Source organism: Mercurialis annua, linkage group LG1-X (genome assembly GCF_937616625.2).
Source record: "Mercurialis annua linkage group LG1-X, ddMerAnnu1.2, whole genome shotgun sequence".
Lineage (NCBI taxonomy): Eukaryota > Viridiplantae > Streptophyta > Magnoliopsida > Malpighiales > Euphorbiaceae > Mercurialis > Mercurialis annua.
This window is the reverse complement of record NC_065570.1, coordinates 3,430,517-3,447,773: the sequence shown is the minus strand read 5'-3', so window position 1 is coordinate 3,447,773 and position 17,257 is coordinate 3,430,517. Positions and strand designations below refer to the sequence as shown.

The 17,257-nt window shown below is 33.0% G+C and overlaps 2 protein-coding genes across 2 annotated transcripts; one reads left to right on the top strand and one right to left on the bottom strand.

Annotated features, from left to right (window-relative positions):
* The first annotated feature begins 332 nt into the window (after positions 1-332).
* LOC126655086 (uncharacterized) lies at positions 333-1,146 on the top strand. Its single transcript, XM_050349088.2, has one exon. The coding sequence runs from the start codon at positions 521-523 to the stop codon at positions 971-973; it is 453 nt and encodes a 150-aa protein (XP_050205045.1). The 5' UTR covers positions 333-520; the 3' UTR covers positions 974-1,146.
* A 1,163-nt stretch (positions 1,147-2,309) lies between these two features.
* Positions 2,310-11,769, bottom strand: LOC126655077 (vesicle-fusing ATPase). Its single transcript, XM_050349077.2, has 21 exons — positions 11,376-11,769; positions 10,723-10,819; positions 10,550-10,631; positions 10,180-10,230; positions 9,017-9,181; positions 8,325-8,479; positions 8,131-8,239; positions 7,318-7,417; positions 7,160-7,215; positions 6,784-6,849; positions 6,574-6,656; positions 6,089-6,222; positions 5,361-5,571; positions 4,957-5,088; positions 4,797-4,857; positions 4,622-4,681; positions 4,332-4,390; positions 4,144-4,231; positions 3,610-3,732; positions 2,806-2,871; positions 2,310-2,717 (listed from the first exon to the last, which is right to left on the bottom strand). The coding sequence occupies exons 1-21, from the start codon at positions 11,551-11,553 to the stop codon at positions 2,574-2,576; spliced, it is 2,220 nt and encodes a 739-aa protein (XP_050205034.1). The 5' UTR covers positions 11,554-11,769; the 3' UTR covers positions 2,310-2,573.
* Between the last annotated feature and the right edge of the window lie 5,488 nt (positions 11,770-17,257).

Sequence of the window (17,257 nt, the reverse complement as noted above, 5' to 3'; positions counted from 1 at the left end):
CCAATGAGCATTTATGATACGGAATCTTTTAACTGTTTTATCATTCAATTTCCACATGACTAACACAATATTTGTTTATTGCACGAATGTTATATAATTCAACGGTTGTGTTATATAATTTTTCGTAAAATACAGCCGCTTCCCTCGCCAATTTCAAAAAATGTCATATGGCAAGTTCGAAAATGCTAGTTCAATTATAGGGAGAAATATTTGTGTAAACTGAATTCATCATGTACGATTTTTATTTAGTAATAAATATAATATTTATTTATTATCACCACTTGTCATACGATAAGTGGATCATAATTCCTATGTGGCGAACTAGTTAGCATAATAAGTTCTCAATTGTATGACATTGCCCCGGTCCCCCAAAAAGATCCTTATCTCCAAGAATAAGAAAACAAACAAAAATGAATCTAAATCCAACCCCACCCCATATTAATCAAACAAATTCCTTCATCTTCTGATCTTCATGTTCATCTAATTTTTCCATCGCCCCAAATCCCAGCCGTCTGATCAAATGTCATCACCGTCAATCTCATCGTCCTCAGCCTTCTCTATAATCTGCGCCCTCCACTCATTGATCGCCATAACAAGCGGCACTCTGATGATGTTCCACATGAAAGAAATCTACACCTTCACGCACGGTCTCCACACAGCCACCGTACTAATGGGGTCCACTCCGCACGACCAGCTTCTGATTCGGACCTCCGATTCGTTCTCCGGGCTGTTACTTTTTGCAATTGGGTTCTTGATTTTCATGGTTTCGTTTGTGAAAGATCGGGAGTTTCAATCTTTTTTTGCTAAAGGGTGCGTTGTTCTTCATGTTTTTATGGCGATTTGGAGGATTGTTTTCGAGAGGAGAGTTGACGTGTTGGCTTGGGATTGGTTGAGGCAGACTATTGGTGATTTTTTGTTGGGACTTTCTTGGGTTTTTTTTCTTGTTTATTCTTGGAGAGAGAAGTATGATTGATTATATTAAACTATATTAAACGGTTTTTCTTTTTGTAATGTGATTTCCACGTAATTTTTGCTTTTGATTTTGTTGTAATTTGGTTCAGGTGTATAGATGGATTGTAATTTGTAGTGGCATGAATTGGAGATTGTATATGAATCAAATTAGCTTTTTCTTTTGATTATCGCAAAGGGGAGTGTCTGTGGAAGGAGTAAACACACGATCTTCTACTGAGCGTTTATACCATTCAAGTCGAGTTTTCATATTTTTACAACAAAACACATATTTGAATTAATGGAAAAAATGAATGAAATATTATTTAATAGTACTAACAGCATGTGAAGTACACATTTTATTTCCGCTTAATGTCTATACAATTAAAGTGTAGAAACTCAATCTTGATAAATGAAAATAAAAATCAAAAATTAAAAAGTGTGTTAGTCCAAGAATTTAAATATATGTTCTACCTATTGTAATTTGCCAAAATCACCTCAGTAAAATGTCACAATTCCTATAGTCACTATTGCAACTACATTTTCTTGGCCTGTGTACTCTAATCGTCATTTGCAGATAGTGACCTAAAATTTGTATGTATTCAAGGCTCATTTTGCTGCATATGATCGGACTATGCGGAAAAAGTTTTGATTTATATGTGATATACATCAGCAATAACCTCAACTGATAGACATGAGTGGATTGGACCATTAATATGTTTTTCATCACTTGATTTTGTGTCTAAAGAAGAGAAGAAATTTCATATAGTTGCTTTGTTCTGAAAAAAAAATGAAATACAAATTTTTATAATCCAATTTCAGGTTGAAACTGTCATGCTTACAGATTATGTTCTTGATAAAGTTCATTTCAAATCTAATGTCTAATTGATGATCAAATGTATTCACATCAGTCGCATGCAAACATTGTGATACTGTGTCAGCAATTTGCAATTTTCCAGTTCATATTACTATCTTTCAAAAATTCTTATCCCATTCATTTGTTTAAAGAGAGTTGCATTCTTTGATTATTTATGTCAATTAAGATAGTAATGCTTGTTTCAAAATAAAATTAAATAGTAATGCTCTACTAGAAAAAAGGTTTAACATTATTTTTAATTTGAGCCTTATAAGTTATAGAATTTTTATGTTCAGAATTTTCTGTTTCATTATATTTTTGTAACATGATCATAAATTTAAAGCATGACTACAATAAAGAAAATAACAACCAGAACCAAACAAATATATCACATTTAACCATTCTGCATATAATGAACCGACTCCTGTCAAATAAAAATAAGAGCCACAAAATCTACTATAACATGCAATCTATTTAAATTTATTGACATAGAGTGCTATATGAATTTCCAAAGCAAACATTAAATAAATAAATATATAATCTCTCAAAACTATTGGCTAGCATATCAATTGTGTATTGATCTTCACATAGTGAAGACACTAAACAAACCTAATACAAATTAATGCCGGTAATAAAATGAAGGACACAACGCCAAAAGAAAACAGAAAACCTCAAAAACATGGCATCCGACAAGCTTCCGTCAATAAGTTTTGAGAAAAAGTAAATTAAAGAGGGAATTATGAACCCAATAAGGTGAAGGACAGAGAAATTAGTAGCGTACAACATCTTGAAGACAATCATAGAAATGAGCAATTTTGATCTTCTCTTTACCGGCGTAAATTGCCTCTGCTGATCCTCCATGTTCACCTTGAGCTGCCATCTCAATCAACATGTACAGCTTCTTGATAGGCATCTACATTCCAAAATCCAATGGATATAAGGTTACTAATTGAGACAATAATCCTTAGAAAATGATCATTTGTTAATACTAATAAGCTTACATCATCAAGCGCCTCAGCAGCCGAATCAACATCATCTTCATCGAAAACATTTAGTTGTTGCAGTACCTGAAGGATAAAAGAGAATTACAACGAATTTCAAATTTGAAAAAGAATCCAAGATATCTCTTGAGAATGTAAAGTAACAAAACACAACACGTAAACAATCCATTCGAATAGCTAAGCAGTGCACAACTTTTCATAGCAATAAATCAAGGGCTTACTTGGTTAGGATTAAGTAGACTAAGGAAGTAGAACTTTTCGGTAAGTATAAATTTTTTTATTTGGTTGATTTAAATATTTCATTTCCCGAAAAGTTGATATCCAACTTACCTTTGTCTAAGGAAATACTTCCCTAGCAAATCCTAGGTAAGTTCAATTTCCATAGTTAAATAGATAGTCAAAGAGTAAAATCCTTAAATTTATTTACTTCACTACTTGATAAAGATATTATGATCTTGGATATTTATTCAATTAAAAATGAAAATGAAAATTCAACTTCCTGAGAAGTGAATAAATAAACAAGACAAAGTTAATTACTACTTCCCGAGGACTAACTTATTTAGTAATTAACTTCCCCAAAGTAGTCAACCAAGCAAGTTCAAGGTGCTTCACAATAACATGCAAGTCATTTTCAGCCCTCATGTTTAAATTTTTCTTCTCTTTTTTTAATATTTGCTATAAAAGAGTCAAGGTAGAACTGAATAGCTCCTGATTCCTCACAAGTGGACTCATGGTCGCCGGATAAAAACCAAATAAACACGGACACATAACCAGAGAGACAAGCATATAATATAAATTGTTTACCTTCTTTGCGTCAACTTTATTCAATTTGGGAACTTCGTAAGTAACGGAGAAAGCAGCACAGAGGCCAACTGAGTCTAAAAAGCCAACTTCACTGGTTGTGCCCATGACCAGAAGCTTCTTTCCCTGAACACAAAGTTACATGATTAAAGAAACATAACAGAAAATGTGAGCGTACATGTACCGTGGCACATGAATATGAATATTTCATCAAATAATGATGTATCATCATGACAGTAAGTGCTCCTGGACAGACAACACAAATTGCATTACTAAAAGAGGTCAATGGACCATTAAGTCAAAAGTTTAAGAAAAATGACCACTGATGCTGCCAATTCTAGCGGTCTCAAGCTCAACTACTCTACAGAGACGGAAAGAGAGTGGGAGGCAGTATTATACCAAGAGTGCAATGTAATCCTAAAGCCAAAAGGAGTTATCTTTCTCATACACTATCTATTTCTTATTAAAATGTGTTAGTATATTTGATTTCGCATGGAGTCCATAAAAGGATATGATTACCAAACAATAGAAGCTAACCTTTGGAGGTAGGCGTTTGAGGAGAACCATCAATGTCTGAGATATTATATTTGAGAAGCGAGGTCCAATGGCAACATACTCCAGTAGTCTGCAATAATTTATTGAATTATGGAATAAACTTTCATAAAAAAATGCAAAACTAGGACTCAAATGAGACATTGAAATTAATAGTTTTTAGAAGTACATACCTCTCAATGTCATCAAGAATTATAATGCTTAATGGTGACCTGTATGCATCCTCAAAAACCTTTAAAGAAAAAGGATGTTAGGCATTGATTTAAGCTTTAAAGAATCAGGGCTAAATAATTGGCCATCTATGAGTACAAAGCACCATTTACTAGAGTTGCCACTAGTCTACATATAGACAATTGTATGCAAGCATGAGCATACGAAGTGAAGTGAAGTGAAATTCTAAAAGAAGGAAATAGAATGTAAAAACCTTTTCCTAAGAGCTCTGTAAAAGAGGGGCTTGACAAACCTTAACTATATGTGCACATTTCGTGCTCTCATGAAGGCCAATCATTGTCTCGGCTGAGACCTACCAAATCAGAAACAAAAACATCATAAGTTATTACGATAGCATGTGAATGGACAGAAAAAGGTCCTGGGGGAGAGAAAAGAATCAAATTAAGCAATATGGGGAAAAAACTCACTATCTTGACATATGGGAAGTCACTATCAATGCCAACAGTAGCTGCCAGCGCAGTTTTGCCACTGTCCAGATCAGTTATATTAAATTTCAATATAATCACGCTTAAAAAAGAAAATTTCAACCAAACAATTTTTTTAAAGAAAAGCTAAGGAGAATCCTACCTGCCACTTGGACCTTCCAGAAGGCATGTAATAAGTGGACTTCCTTTACTAACTTTAACTTGCTCCGCCAGCAGCATAGCTCTTTGATAAATATGTTTATTTCGATCACCACAATCCACTATGCCGTTCAGTCTAAAAGTCAAATTAGAATGATCAGGCATTGCCATTCAAAAAGATGGTTTCCAAGTTCTATCTATCCAAATTTTAGCCTTAATTAAGAGAAAAATTTATGAGTACTATGTAAAATTACAACATTAACTCTAATGCATGATGCTCTTAAGTTCGAAATCATGTAAAGTCTAAAGGGTGAAGTGTCACCACTATTCCCAAAATTAATGACTTCTTGGAAAGGAGCGATTAAACTATAAAGTTGTAATTGTCTTGATAGAATCTTAAAACTCTACCTGCACCGTTCAAGGTCATCAGTAGAGGCTCCAAATGCAGGAATAACTTCTTGTGCAGCAGTTAAAAAGTCCTCCATTGTAACTTTAATACTCTCTTCATCTACTGGCTTCGTTAGATCTTCCATACTTAGTTGTCTATTTAAGGCAAAAGATACAGCACTTTTTACAACACCTTCAAGTTCTGCCCCACTATAATTCTTGGTCCGAGCAGCTGTAAGCAATTATATTAATTTCACATACAAAGCCCTCACCGCCTTTATATACATGCAATCGTAATTTAAGTGAAAAAGGCCAATATCAAGAAAAATGAAGTCATTCATGGCTAATCCTCAGCCTCTTGTTATTCTCTACTTCATGCTTAATCCATCAATTTCAAGTTCTCTTGTGGTGTACAAACAAAAAAAAATCAATTTAGCATTGCCTAAACCAAAGGAACTCTCAATATCTCAGTGTTCTAATATGAATTGTTGAGAAAGTAGCAATTTTAAAAATTGCCCATCTATACAGCACTAGCAGATGTCCTTATCCTCTTATCCATCAACACAACAAAAATATGAAAAAAGAAAAACTATTCCCACTGGCAATTTGGACTTTAAAAAATCCAATACACCTTCCATGGAGTTCTAAGAAATTCTATACCCCTTTCCCAGGTTTGCCATCTAAATAAAAACGCGGCAATGATATACAATTAGTACACAAACTACATAAAATCCCACAAACACGCATACCAAGTTCTTGCAGGTTCACATCAGGGGCAAGAAAAGAGCTCTCTCTCATCTTGTTTGTATGAATTTGAAGAATCTGCAAGCGTCCATTTTCATCTGGAAGGTTTATCTCGACTTGGACCTCCAATCGTCCAGGTCTACAAAACCAAAAAAAATCATATAATCAATAAAAATGTCAAAAATGATTATTTCAAGCACATTTATGAGAAGGAAGCAAATGAACATTAACTTAATCCACTCATTAATCACAGAAATTAAATCCATCAGCTATCAACATTGTATAATACAAAATATACATTCATTATCTCAATGTCTTTCATCTGACAACTTAATATCATGGAAAGCCAATAAACAATTGAATATATAGATAGGGATGTAATTAAAAACAAGTTTTCACTACTATTTGTCACTTATGCTTCCCTGCATGAGAAGATTTACAATAACATAGGCCACAGCTAACTAGTGGAGAAAAAAGAAAGAATAAAAACCTTAAAAGTGCTTCATCAAGCATATCCTTTCTGTTGGTCATTCCAATAAGTAGAACGTTATTAAGGGACTCCACACCATCTATCTGAAAAACAAGTAGTCTTTTGGTCATATGACTAACTAACCGTACATTTTGTGACATCAAAACCCACAACTGTAGAGAATGACAGGTGAAAAAAGCGTTAGAATTCCCTTAAAAGATCATTACTAACCTTTGTAAGTAGCTGGTTCACAATACTGTCATGAACTCCCGTGCCATCTCTTGTAGATCCTCTGGCCTGTAAAAACAAATGAAAGCAAGATTTAAAGTCTTCCTGCCCTAAAAAAAACTTCAAACGTACATAACACACATCCAATATGTATGTGCATCAAAAACTTGAATAGCCATGAGCATTGTTTCATGGACTTATCATTCATGTTATAAACAAATGTCATTAACTTATCCTAAAAAGCTGCAGGCACTTCTAAGCACTAAGATAAATTAAGAGCATATGGCAATCCACAGAGAAACTAGAAATCACATATAAGCCACCCCTGCTCTGCTACAAGAAACATAAAAAGCTAATATAAGGTTGACAAAATGCTCACCTTACATATGGCATCAATCTCGTCAAATATTATTACATGCAACTCACTTTGGTCTCCTGCATACGGTAGAAAGATGAGATGTCATTAACATTATGATAAGAAATAGAAAAGGAGAAAGAGAAATACCCAAAAGTTTCACTTGACTCACAGGTCCTTACCATGTGTCCTCTGATCGTTTTCAGCATCAGCAAACAGGTCTCTGATGTTCTTTTCAGTTTCACCAACAAACTTGCTTAGCACTTCTGGACCATTAACAATCTAGCACAGGTTCAACCCAGAAAATATTGTCACAAATGGAATCTAGCAATTAGTAATAACTAGTGAAAACAGAAGTTCCTGTTCCATCCTTGAACATTTTAATGGATTCGATGAAAGCGACAATCTGATCACAACTAACTAACAAAGGAAAGATGTTGCAATTGCAATCCAAAATGTTGCACTTGGATGATGATGGAATGCATACCACATGCCAAAAAAATAGAGAGCTGAAAGAAAATCCCTATTCAAGTAAATATCAACAAAGTGCCTAACATCCATCTATTCTATCTACATTTGGCGACACAAAGCTCTAGTACAGCATCTGAAAGCATAGTAAACTCTACATCGAGTAACCAGCTTACATACTGTTTAAGTTCAACTTTTCACAAGACAGCTACAGCATAGAATTCGAATTCAATGCTAAAATCTGAAACTGTAATTTCAAGAGGGTCATGAGAGGATGACCAACTGACAGGCAATGTGAACAGAGGTAGTAAAATTGTTATCGCCATGTTGCCAAATCAAGACATCAATAAAGCAATTTTACAACAATCACAGAACTGCCAAAACACAGTAAAATAGAATGAAAACTTCTTGCCCCAGAAAATATAAAGAAAATAGCAAATGATATATGACAGTGGCCACAAATGGCTATAATAATTTTCCCTGAACTAATGGGTCAAGCATAAAAGAAGTAAAAGTCATTTCCAAACCTTTGGTTCCTTTCCATTCAATATCGTCCCAATTTGACGAGCCATGAGAGTTTTTCCAGTTCCAGGAGGACCATAAAGAAGCATTCCCTTTACGTGCTTAATCCCCAATCTAGAACATCATGTGATGTGTTAATAAGAAAATGTACAGATGCCATGACATTGATGCATATAACTTAACAAGTGAGCCACATTACTTGCTTGTCACATGGGGCGGAAAAACTCGAGATGCAAAAGCCCTTCGAAATATATCTGCAAACTCTGCACTTAAACCACCTATACCCAATGACTGAAGATTGAACTCCTTTTGTCTAAAAATGTTACTACTAGCAGCTTCACGTTGGTTAACAATCTGCATGATGGGAAGAATTGATTGATCAGCAAAGTTTGCAACAAAAATCAGCAAAAAATTAGAACATACTATGCACACTGAGCCATCATAACAGTTTGACAACATTTAGACTGAAAAGAAGACCAGGCAATGAGAGCAATCAGAAAAAAGTTTCTATCATAGTAGGTCATAGCATAACTTCCATAACATGCAGATCAGATTTTAAAAGATCATGGATAATAATGTTACATATAAACAGACCATGGAAGCAACAGCAAGCACTGTCAACAACAGAAACAGAAACATAAAAATGTGCATACTTACTTAATCATTCATGTAAAAGGAACAAAAGGCATGAGGAAACAATGAAGTGATGAGAAACCGGAAAGGAGACGACCATGTAAATGCAAGTCATGTTGTTGATATTTAACATAGACAACTTTTACCATCTCGATTTAAAGACAAAAGAATGATTACGGTCTATATAAGGATATTACATAAAAAGTGTTGAGCTAAAATAATAAACAAGAGACAGATAATATATACAATAATGCTTACCTTTATGCCACTTGAATTTGATGCTTCAAAAATGAAGTATGTGTCGCTTGAAATCATTCCTCTTTCATTAGATTTATCTTGACCCTCTATAACAGCTTGACTGACAGTGAAAATATAATTATTTCCGTGATACTCACAGGATACCCTTTGTCCAGTGGTCATGACCTACAACACACAACATCACACTTCATTAAAAAAAAATGCCCTTTAAGAGAGTTGAAGAATGAGAACCAGAAACCAATAGATAGAATGAGAAATTAAGTCTGGACAAGAACATCTAATTGTAGAAAGTACAACCTAGGTAGAAAGGCAGTCATTACAGCACATGAAGATGTTTCTAAACTGCTATCAAGCAGTGAACTTCTTCAACGTTAATTTTCATAAAGTGCGATTATTTCCAATGCTATCATTGTTCTAGTCCATTCATAGATAAAACAGCTAAAACTTGACAGGCTTACAGCACCCATTTTAACAAATACTTAATACACTGTGGACAGAAACAATGGCCAAGCTCATAACACTGACAGATCCAATCTGTCAAGTAGTATTTTTCTTTTATCACAATTGAGATTCAAGAATGTGTACTATCAATCTTGCAGCAATAAGGATACTTTACCTGGTAACCACATCAACATAGTACACCATGCACTACAATCTACAGCTACTACAGCATAAATAGTTAGCCATTATTTCATTGCCAAAACCATAAGTTTACCCCTCAGCCACATGTCATCTCTTACAAAAATCAAAAGCTAATTTTATTTAACCAGCCATCGTCATTGCATATGATCAAGCCAGCTTTAAGAGCTCCATCTAATTTACAATAGGTTTACAATCTAACATTTCACAGTTCTTTTAATTATCAAGCTATAAAAGCAATTCTTCAATTTCTTTTTGCCATATGGCATCGTGTCAATTTTTTTAAACCTTTGAAGCATTTATCCCAGTAATGAAGAGTCAATGCAACATAGAGTGGATCTCGTGACAGGCATTAGCATATTTACAAAGCTTCAATGAAGTTGGTGTAACATTTAAGCAAGACACTTCAGTGATCGAAATGGTTCTACCGCAAATTCTAACAGCCTTGTACAAACTGAAGCCAAATTCTGCCAGCCAAAAAGTAAGTAACAAAAACATGCATGTATGAAACAAAAAGACTCTACCTGGTTAATAAATCTCTTCCTCAGTTGATTTGCTAGTAAAACGGCATCAATCTACATGAAAATAAAGAAGCAACATTAAACCTAATGATAGAATATACAGCACACAAAATTGTAATGAAAAAAACACCAATAAGTACATCGGGGTGACTGATTCTCGGAGTTACTAAACTACATTGGGGTAACTGATTCTCTGAGTTACGAAACTATCACCTTATTTAATTTAAGTGACCAAACTTTAATTTGAAACGAAACTAAAGTTCAATAACAAAATGAAATAAATGAAAGTCACCAAAATGAATTACTCACTCCGAAAATCAATTACCCAATTACAATGCCAAAAATAAAAAAAGGGGGATTCTAGTCAACATGCCTGTTCATTCTTAGTTCCCTTCTTCACAAATTCAACTTCGAGTGTAAGCATTGCAAGATCAAAATTCTCGGGAGGAATAAACCTAAAGACAAGTACTAATGAAATAAATATCAAATGACAAAAAACTGGTAACCTACACAAAAAACGAACACAAGGTAGTAAAACCAATTAACCTGCTAACAGAAATTGAGTCTCCAGTAGAAACTTTTGCATGCCGACGTTGAATAGCATTTAGCGCAATATTACCAGAACGAATCATTTCATGAGGAGTAACTCTTAATTAAGGCCACCAAATAAAAGAAACTAAACATAAAAGGATAGCAACTACATTTCCAGACGAAGAATTGCATCACTGATTTTAGCTATTTCTCTTCAATAATGAATTACTAATAAAAGTGTGGCTAAAACCTCTAAATCCTACATTATGTTCATTCTCGCAAAAATTGTATAATCGTACTGGATTAGAATAACCTTAAGCTAGCTTAATTAATAGCAATTAAGCTAATTCTCCATCTGATTATTAAAAAAAAAATGTTTCCATTGAACTTACTACATAATTGATCTAGAATTCATAACTCTACATTATGTTCCATTCTCACTTAGAAATGCAACTATTCTAAAATCAAACTGGATTAAAACAAATTCAAGCTAACTTAAATGATAGAGAATAAGCTAATTCTCCTTCTGATAAGCAAACAAATTATTTTCATTAAACTTACAACAAATTTTATCTAGAAATCATAACTCATAAAGAAAAATTAGATTCAAATTAAAAGAGATTAAACTGAAAATAAATAAATAAGTAAATGCGGAACAAAAGGATATGAAAGAGATAGAACAAAAGAGTCGCCGATTAAAGCAAGGAAGAGCTTAGTTCCAGGGACGGCGAAGTTATGGAGATCGGAGGCCGAGCAGTAAGCGAGGTTAGTGAGTGCAAGATCCGCTGCCGGAGTGTTGGTCACGATCATCGTCGCTGCCGATGGATAACCGAATCGGCCCGCCATTGTTTTTCTTTATGCTTTCTAAGGATCTGTTTTCAGTCCTAATTTTTATTTTTAAGATAGAGATTTGGTTTGATTTGAAGGAAATGTAACGAAAAATCGTAGCAATTCAACTGTTGCGCGGGAGAGATCAGATTAAATAGATGGCCTGACTGAATTTATATGTATTCCTATATGACCGGAAGTTTCACAGGTGGGAACAGTCAAATTTTCTGGTTACTTATATCTTAACTCTTAAGATTTTAATAAAAAAATCCCAAGGAAAATAATACAATTATACTTTTTTGGAATAAATACTGAAAAAATATCCATTTCTCTGACTTTCTTTTATTTGTGGCCTAAATTTTTAAAATCATCAATTTTATCTTGTTATTTAATTTTAAATTTTTAATTTCAATTATGAGTAGTTTATTTAAAATAGGGATAATTATACAGCACAACTATTACGGCGTGTTATTCATTCAATAGATTAATAGTGCGTTACCCATATGGAAAATTAAATGATAAAAAAATTAAAAATTATCTATCACAAATTTTATTATAAAAATAACGTGGTCTGACGATTGTATACGATATGTCCTCCGTAAATAGGGATGGCAATGGACTGTATGGGGCAATTTTCATCCACAATCCCTATTTAATTGATGGGGATGAATTCATCCTCATTCATGTCTCCATAGATTTTCCCGTATTCATGGGGGATCTTTATCCTCGTTGAACTTTTAAGGTTTTTTTATTTTAAAATTAAAGATTCAGTGTGTTTTAATAATAATTAATGTTACTTGAAAACAAATAGCATGTTTTTATTATAAAAAATATTTTTACTTTTTATATTAATATATGAAAGTACATTTTTTCTACTTTCTAAATTTTTTTTAAAAAAAAAAACAACTAAACATTAATCTAACCTGGATATTTATATTTTTCAATCTTTTGACCTCTATATAAATATATATGATATTAATATATTTATACTAATAAATGTTAAACTGAATATAAATATAAACTATATATAAAATTTAAGGATGAATAAATTTTTGGTGTCTGGACTTTTAAAAAAATAATAATACGATGTTTCAACAAAAATTTATACAATATAGTGTCTGAATTTGTTAAAAATAATTATAAATTAGTAGTTTCAGCCGGTTTCGTTTCGTTAGCAGGTAAAAACGCGGGGTAGTCACTTGTATATTTCAGCCACGTCACTTTTTTCTGACGTAAACCGGCTAAAACAACTAACTTGTAATTGATTAACAAGTTCACTTACCGGTTTGATGTAATTTTTATTGAGACACCATATTATCATTTTTTTAAAAAGTTCATACACTAAAATTTATTAATTCCGTTGGGGGCCCATGAGAACGAAAATGGGAATCCCAATGGAGTGGAGACTACATTCCCCGTTCCCGTGAATGGGGAATGAATTCCTCTATTCCTGTCCCCATGAGGGTAATTAGCGGGGATTCTCTACTTCATTAGTGCAAGGTTCCATGGGGACGGAAAATCCTCTCCCATTTCCATCCCTATTTCTATTTCCACATGTTTTCCCGTACCCCATCTCGTCCCCGTTTAACTTCTAGACTATTTTTTTGTTTTTAAATTAAAGACTTAGTGTTTTAATAAAAATTCAATGTCATTTAACATTACCCTCACTATTTGAAAACAAATAGCGCATTCTTAATTATATGATTTTTTTATTTTATTTTAATATATGAAAATGTAGTTTTTTATTTTCTAAATTTTAAAAATAACAACTAAACATTAAACTAACATATATATTTATATTTTTCAATTGTTTGATCACTATGTAAATAGATACGATATTATGTTTTTATTCATACATTTATACAAATAAATATTAAATTGAGTAAAAATACAAACTATAGATTAAAAATTAATAATTATGTATGTATAAACATCGGGTTCTCATGGGGACGAAGAAAAGATCCCTATGGAACGTGGACTATACTTCCCGTCCTTTTTCCATCCTCATGGATGGGGAATGGACTTTCCCCATTCCCGTCTCCATGGAAATGATTAACGTGAATTTTCTACCGCACTACGTGTAGGTTTTTATGAAAAATTATAGTATATCCTCTTCATTGCCATCCATAGTGGAGGAGGTGGTTTTTGGTCAAAAGGCTAAAAACATAAGGTTAATGTCATAAAAATTAACCAACTTCACACGTTTTTTCATTTTAATCATGTAGTTTAAATTTTCTCATTTTTATGCACAAACTACCACTTTTTTTCAAATTCATGCACGATGTTGAGGTGTCACAACTCAATTGGTGTAATTCGCTGAGGTGGAGGTCATTTTACACCAATGAATGAGTGTCACCTCAGCGCCATGCACGAGTTTGGGAAAAAGTGGTAGTTCGTGCATGAAAATGTGAAAATTTAAACTGCGTGATTAAAATGAGAAAACGTGTAAAGTTTGTGATTTTTTTTGTGGTAATTTCTCAAAATACATGTTTTGCCATTTTATTTATAACTTTACATTGCAAGTTTTGACTTTTCTTTTCTGATTTTTTTCATTTACGAAAAATACCTTTTTGTTAATTTCATAAATACCTTTTTCGGTTTTTAATTTCGGTTTTCGGTTTTTTCTGTTCGGTCAACCGAACCGACCGGAAGTTTTTTTATATAGTGTAAGATAGTATATATATAGTGTTAATTTTTATTTTTTATAGATATTTTTTCCGGGAATTTTTTATTTTATTTTTTATAGTGTAACAGTAGTGTATATATAGTGTTTTTATGGTGTTTATATAGTGTAAAATTAGTGTATATATAGTGTATAAGTAGTGTATAAGTAGTGTATTTATGGCATTTTGTAGTGTTTTTTGTGATTTAACCATAAAACACTGCAAATACACCATAAACACTGCAAATACACCATAGACACTGTAAATGCACCATAAATATACTAAAAACGGCAGAAATACACCATTAATACACCAAAAATACACTAAAACGTAAAGATATTATGAAATTATTACAAATGCACCATTAATCAATATTTTCTTTACAAAATCAGTAGCAATAAACAAATCTATGAATAAGAGAAGACAAAATAAATAATTATATGAATAATAGAACAGTTTTATAAACAAAAAATCATAGATCTATAATAATATATTTACAAAATATTTAAATCATTAAAAAAATCTAAAAAATTACACAAATTTAAAAACGAGTCGAGAAATCCATAGCGCGAACGAAAAAGACAAACGGACTAGCGCGAACGGAAAAGACGAACGGAAAAACGACCGGAAACGACGAGAAATCCATCGGAAGTAGACGAACGGAAGCGCGACCGGAAAAACGAACGGAAAAGTAATTGGAGGAGATAAACTGAAAATCAAATGAAAAAGAAGAAGAAAAGAAGAAGAAAAGAAGAGAGAGAAAAGAGAGGAAAAAAAGGTGGTTATGTAAAAATTTAACCTAAAATGAGATAAGGCTTCTTTATATAGTGGATATTTTTGGTAAATAAGTTAGCTTATTATGTAATGTAGGATAAGAGAAAAAGATGAGTTACAATGGTGTAAATACTTTACTCAAAACAAGTATTTGGAATTTTTTTTTTTTTTGACATTAACCCAAAAACATATCATCTAAATTATAATGACTACTGAGTTGTGGTTGGAAAGAATACAATGTTTTGAAAGAGAAAAAAAAAGTAGAGCTTAATAATACTCCCTCCGTCTCACTCTAATTGACAAAATATGGAGTTTTTGGTGTCCCATTCTAATTGACAAAACTAACATAACTATAATTTTTTCCTTTAATTTTCCATCTTTACCCTCATTTAAAGTCATGTCTTTTATGGAAAAATGGTGAATATTTAATGAAAATTTAACTAATATACTAATAGCATTAATTGGCTCTATTATCAATAGAAGGGTATACAAGTAACTCTCTATGTCATTTATTAGTTTGTGATGGATACCGAATCCTATTCTACTTATAATGGAGCCGAGTCGCAGGAGATCTATTCTCAGACGACACCTGACTCCCGCCCAAAGGGCCGAATCCACCGGATCCTCCTTGACCGAAATACATCATTCGACATCATAAAGACCGAATCCCTGAGGACTCGGACAAAGCACGTCGACCCCGGGATTCGGATAAGATCTCCAAGATCTACGCAATATTCGGAGTATCTGTCCTATTTGGATACAAACTCCAACTTAGGAAGATAGCCTCCAATTTAGGAAGACGAGACTATTTAGGAATATCTTCCTAAATAGGACTCCTGTCTGAATAAGGAAGGACACTCCTAATCAAGGTCAAACCCTACTAAATAGGAATCACTTTCCTACTACAACACTACTAGGTATGCAATCATCTACTATAAAAGGAGCTTGAGGTATGCCTAAACACACAACTTATAACAAATACAATTATTCTCCCTTAAGCCTAAACTGACTTAAGCATCGGAGAGCTAATCGGACAAACCGTCCGGTTAGCCATCTACACTGTTTTGCAGGATTAATGTCGTCGAGATGCCGGACTCTATCAATTGGCGCCGTCTGTGGGAAAAGCTTAACAAACTTCAATTCGAAGGAGCTTTTCTGAACTCAAAATAAAATTTCATTGAAGAATGGCATCCGACAGGATTAATCAGAAGAACAAACGAATTAATTGAAGAGATTTGATAAATCGGAAGAATGAAAAATACTGAACATTATCAAAATCAACAAACAAGCAGGTGAAAAGTTAAAGAAGGAACAGGTTAGACAAGCAGCTCACATGATTTATTATTGGTGACCAAAAGCATATATGCAAGCTGGTCATATTATATGGCGAGAAAAAAAAAAAACAAAGAAAAAGCAGGGAGGCGATTAATTATTGATGAGGCGATGAATTATGTCATTATAATGAAATAAGCAGGTCACGTTATCACGTTATGAAGAATGGACACAAATCTCATTGAGCAATTATAAAGTGGAGGAACAAAACTGAAGCACTAATAGCTGCCCACACATAAGTTAGCTGCAAATCAATGAAAATAATAAACAAGGACACCAAGCACGTTAAAAGTGAGATAAGGAAGCATGCAGGTCAAATCAATTGAAGTGATGGCCAAAAAAATATCTACGTGATAAAGAAAACAGGTTCAATATTTTTTACATTTGTTGGAATAATATGTTTATAATGCATGATGAATTTTTTTTATATATTCTAAAATCTCGCATGCTATATATTAAAATTTGGTTATTGAATTCGGTTTTAAAATAAAAAAAAAACTATATAATAAACTATTATTTTAGTTTAACTCATACTTTGATATGACTTCAAATATATTATGCATTTGATTCAAAATTCAATAAATACATTATATGCTAAGATGTTTTTCTGGCTAAAATATATATATATAAAACCAAATATGGCTTAATAAAAGAAAAATAAAGCCAAAAATGGCCTAATTAAGAAGAAACTCGGCCTAATAAGGCTCGGTCAAAAAAGAAGAAATCAAAAGAACACAATGGAGCATAAAGGAAGAAACTCAGAAAACTAGGCGAACAACGCCCAACAAAAATAAAGAACAAAATGGATCGAGAGGCAAAAAGTGAAGCGGCCCAAGAGGTAAAGAGAGATGGTTTGAAAAACAGAAGGCGAAACAAACATATTGATGAAGAGGGACTCCCGATCACGAGCAAAAAGCCGCAAAAATCAGTCAAAAAATCACTCGAAAGGCGAA

Excerpts from the sequence above, each read along its gene's own strand:
- LOC126655077 (XM_050349077.2), bottom strand. The coding sequence starts at position 11,553 with ATGGCGGGCCGATTCGGTTATCCATCGGCAGCGACGATGATCGTGACC. Across the intron at positions 6,850-7,159 it reads AGATTGATGCCATATGTAAG|GCCAGAGGATCTACAAGAGA; the intron begins GTGAGCATTTTG and ends TTGTTTTTACAG. Across the intron at positions 2,718-2,805 it reads CTGCTGAGGCGCTTGATGAT|ATGCCTATCAAGAAGCTGTA; the intron begins GTAAGCTTATTA and ends TTTGGAATGTAG.
- LOC126655086 (XM_050349088.2), top strand. The coding sequence starts at position 521 with ATGTCATCACCGTCAATCTCATCGTCCTCAGCCTTCTCTATAATCTGC.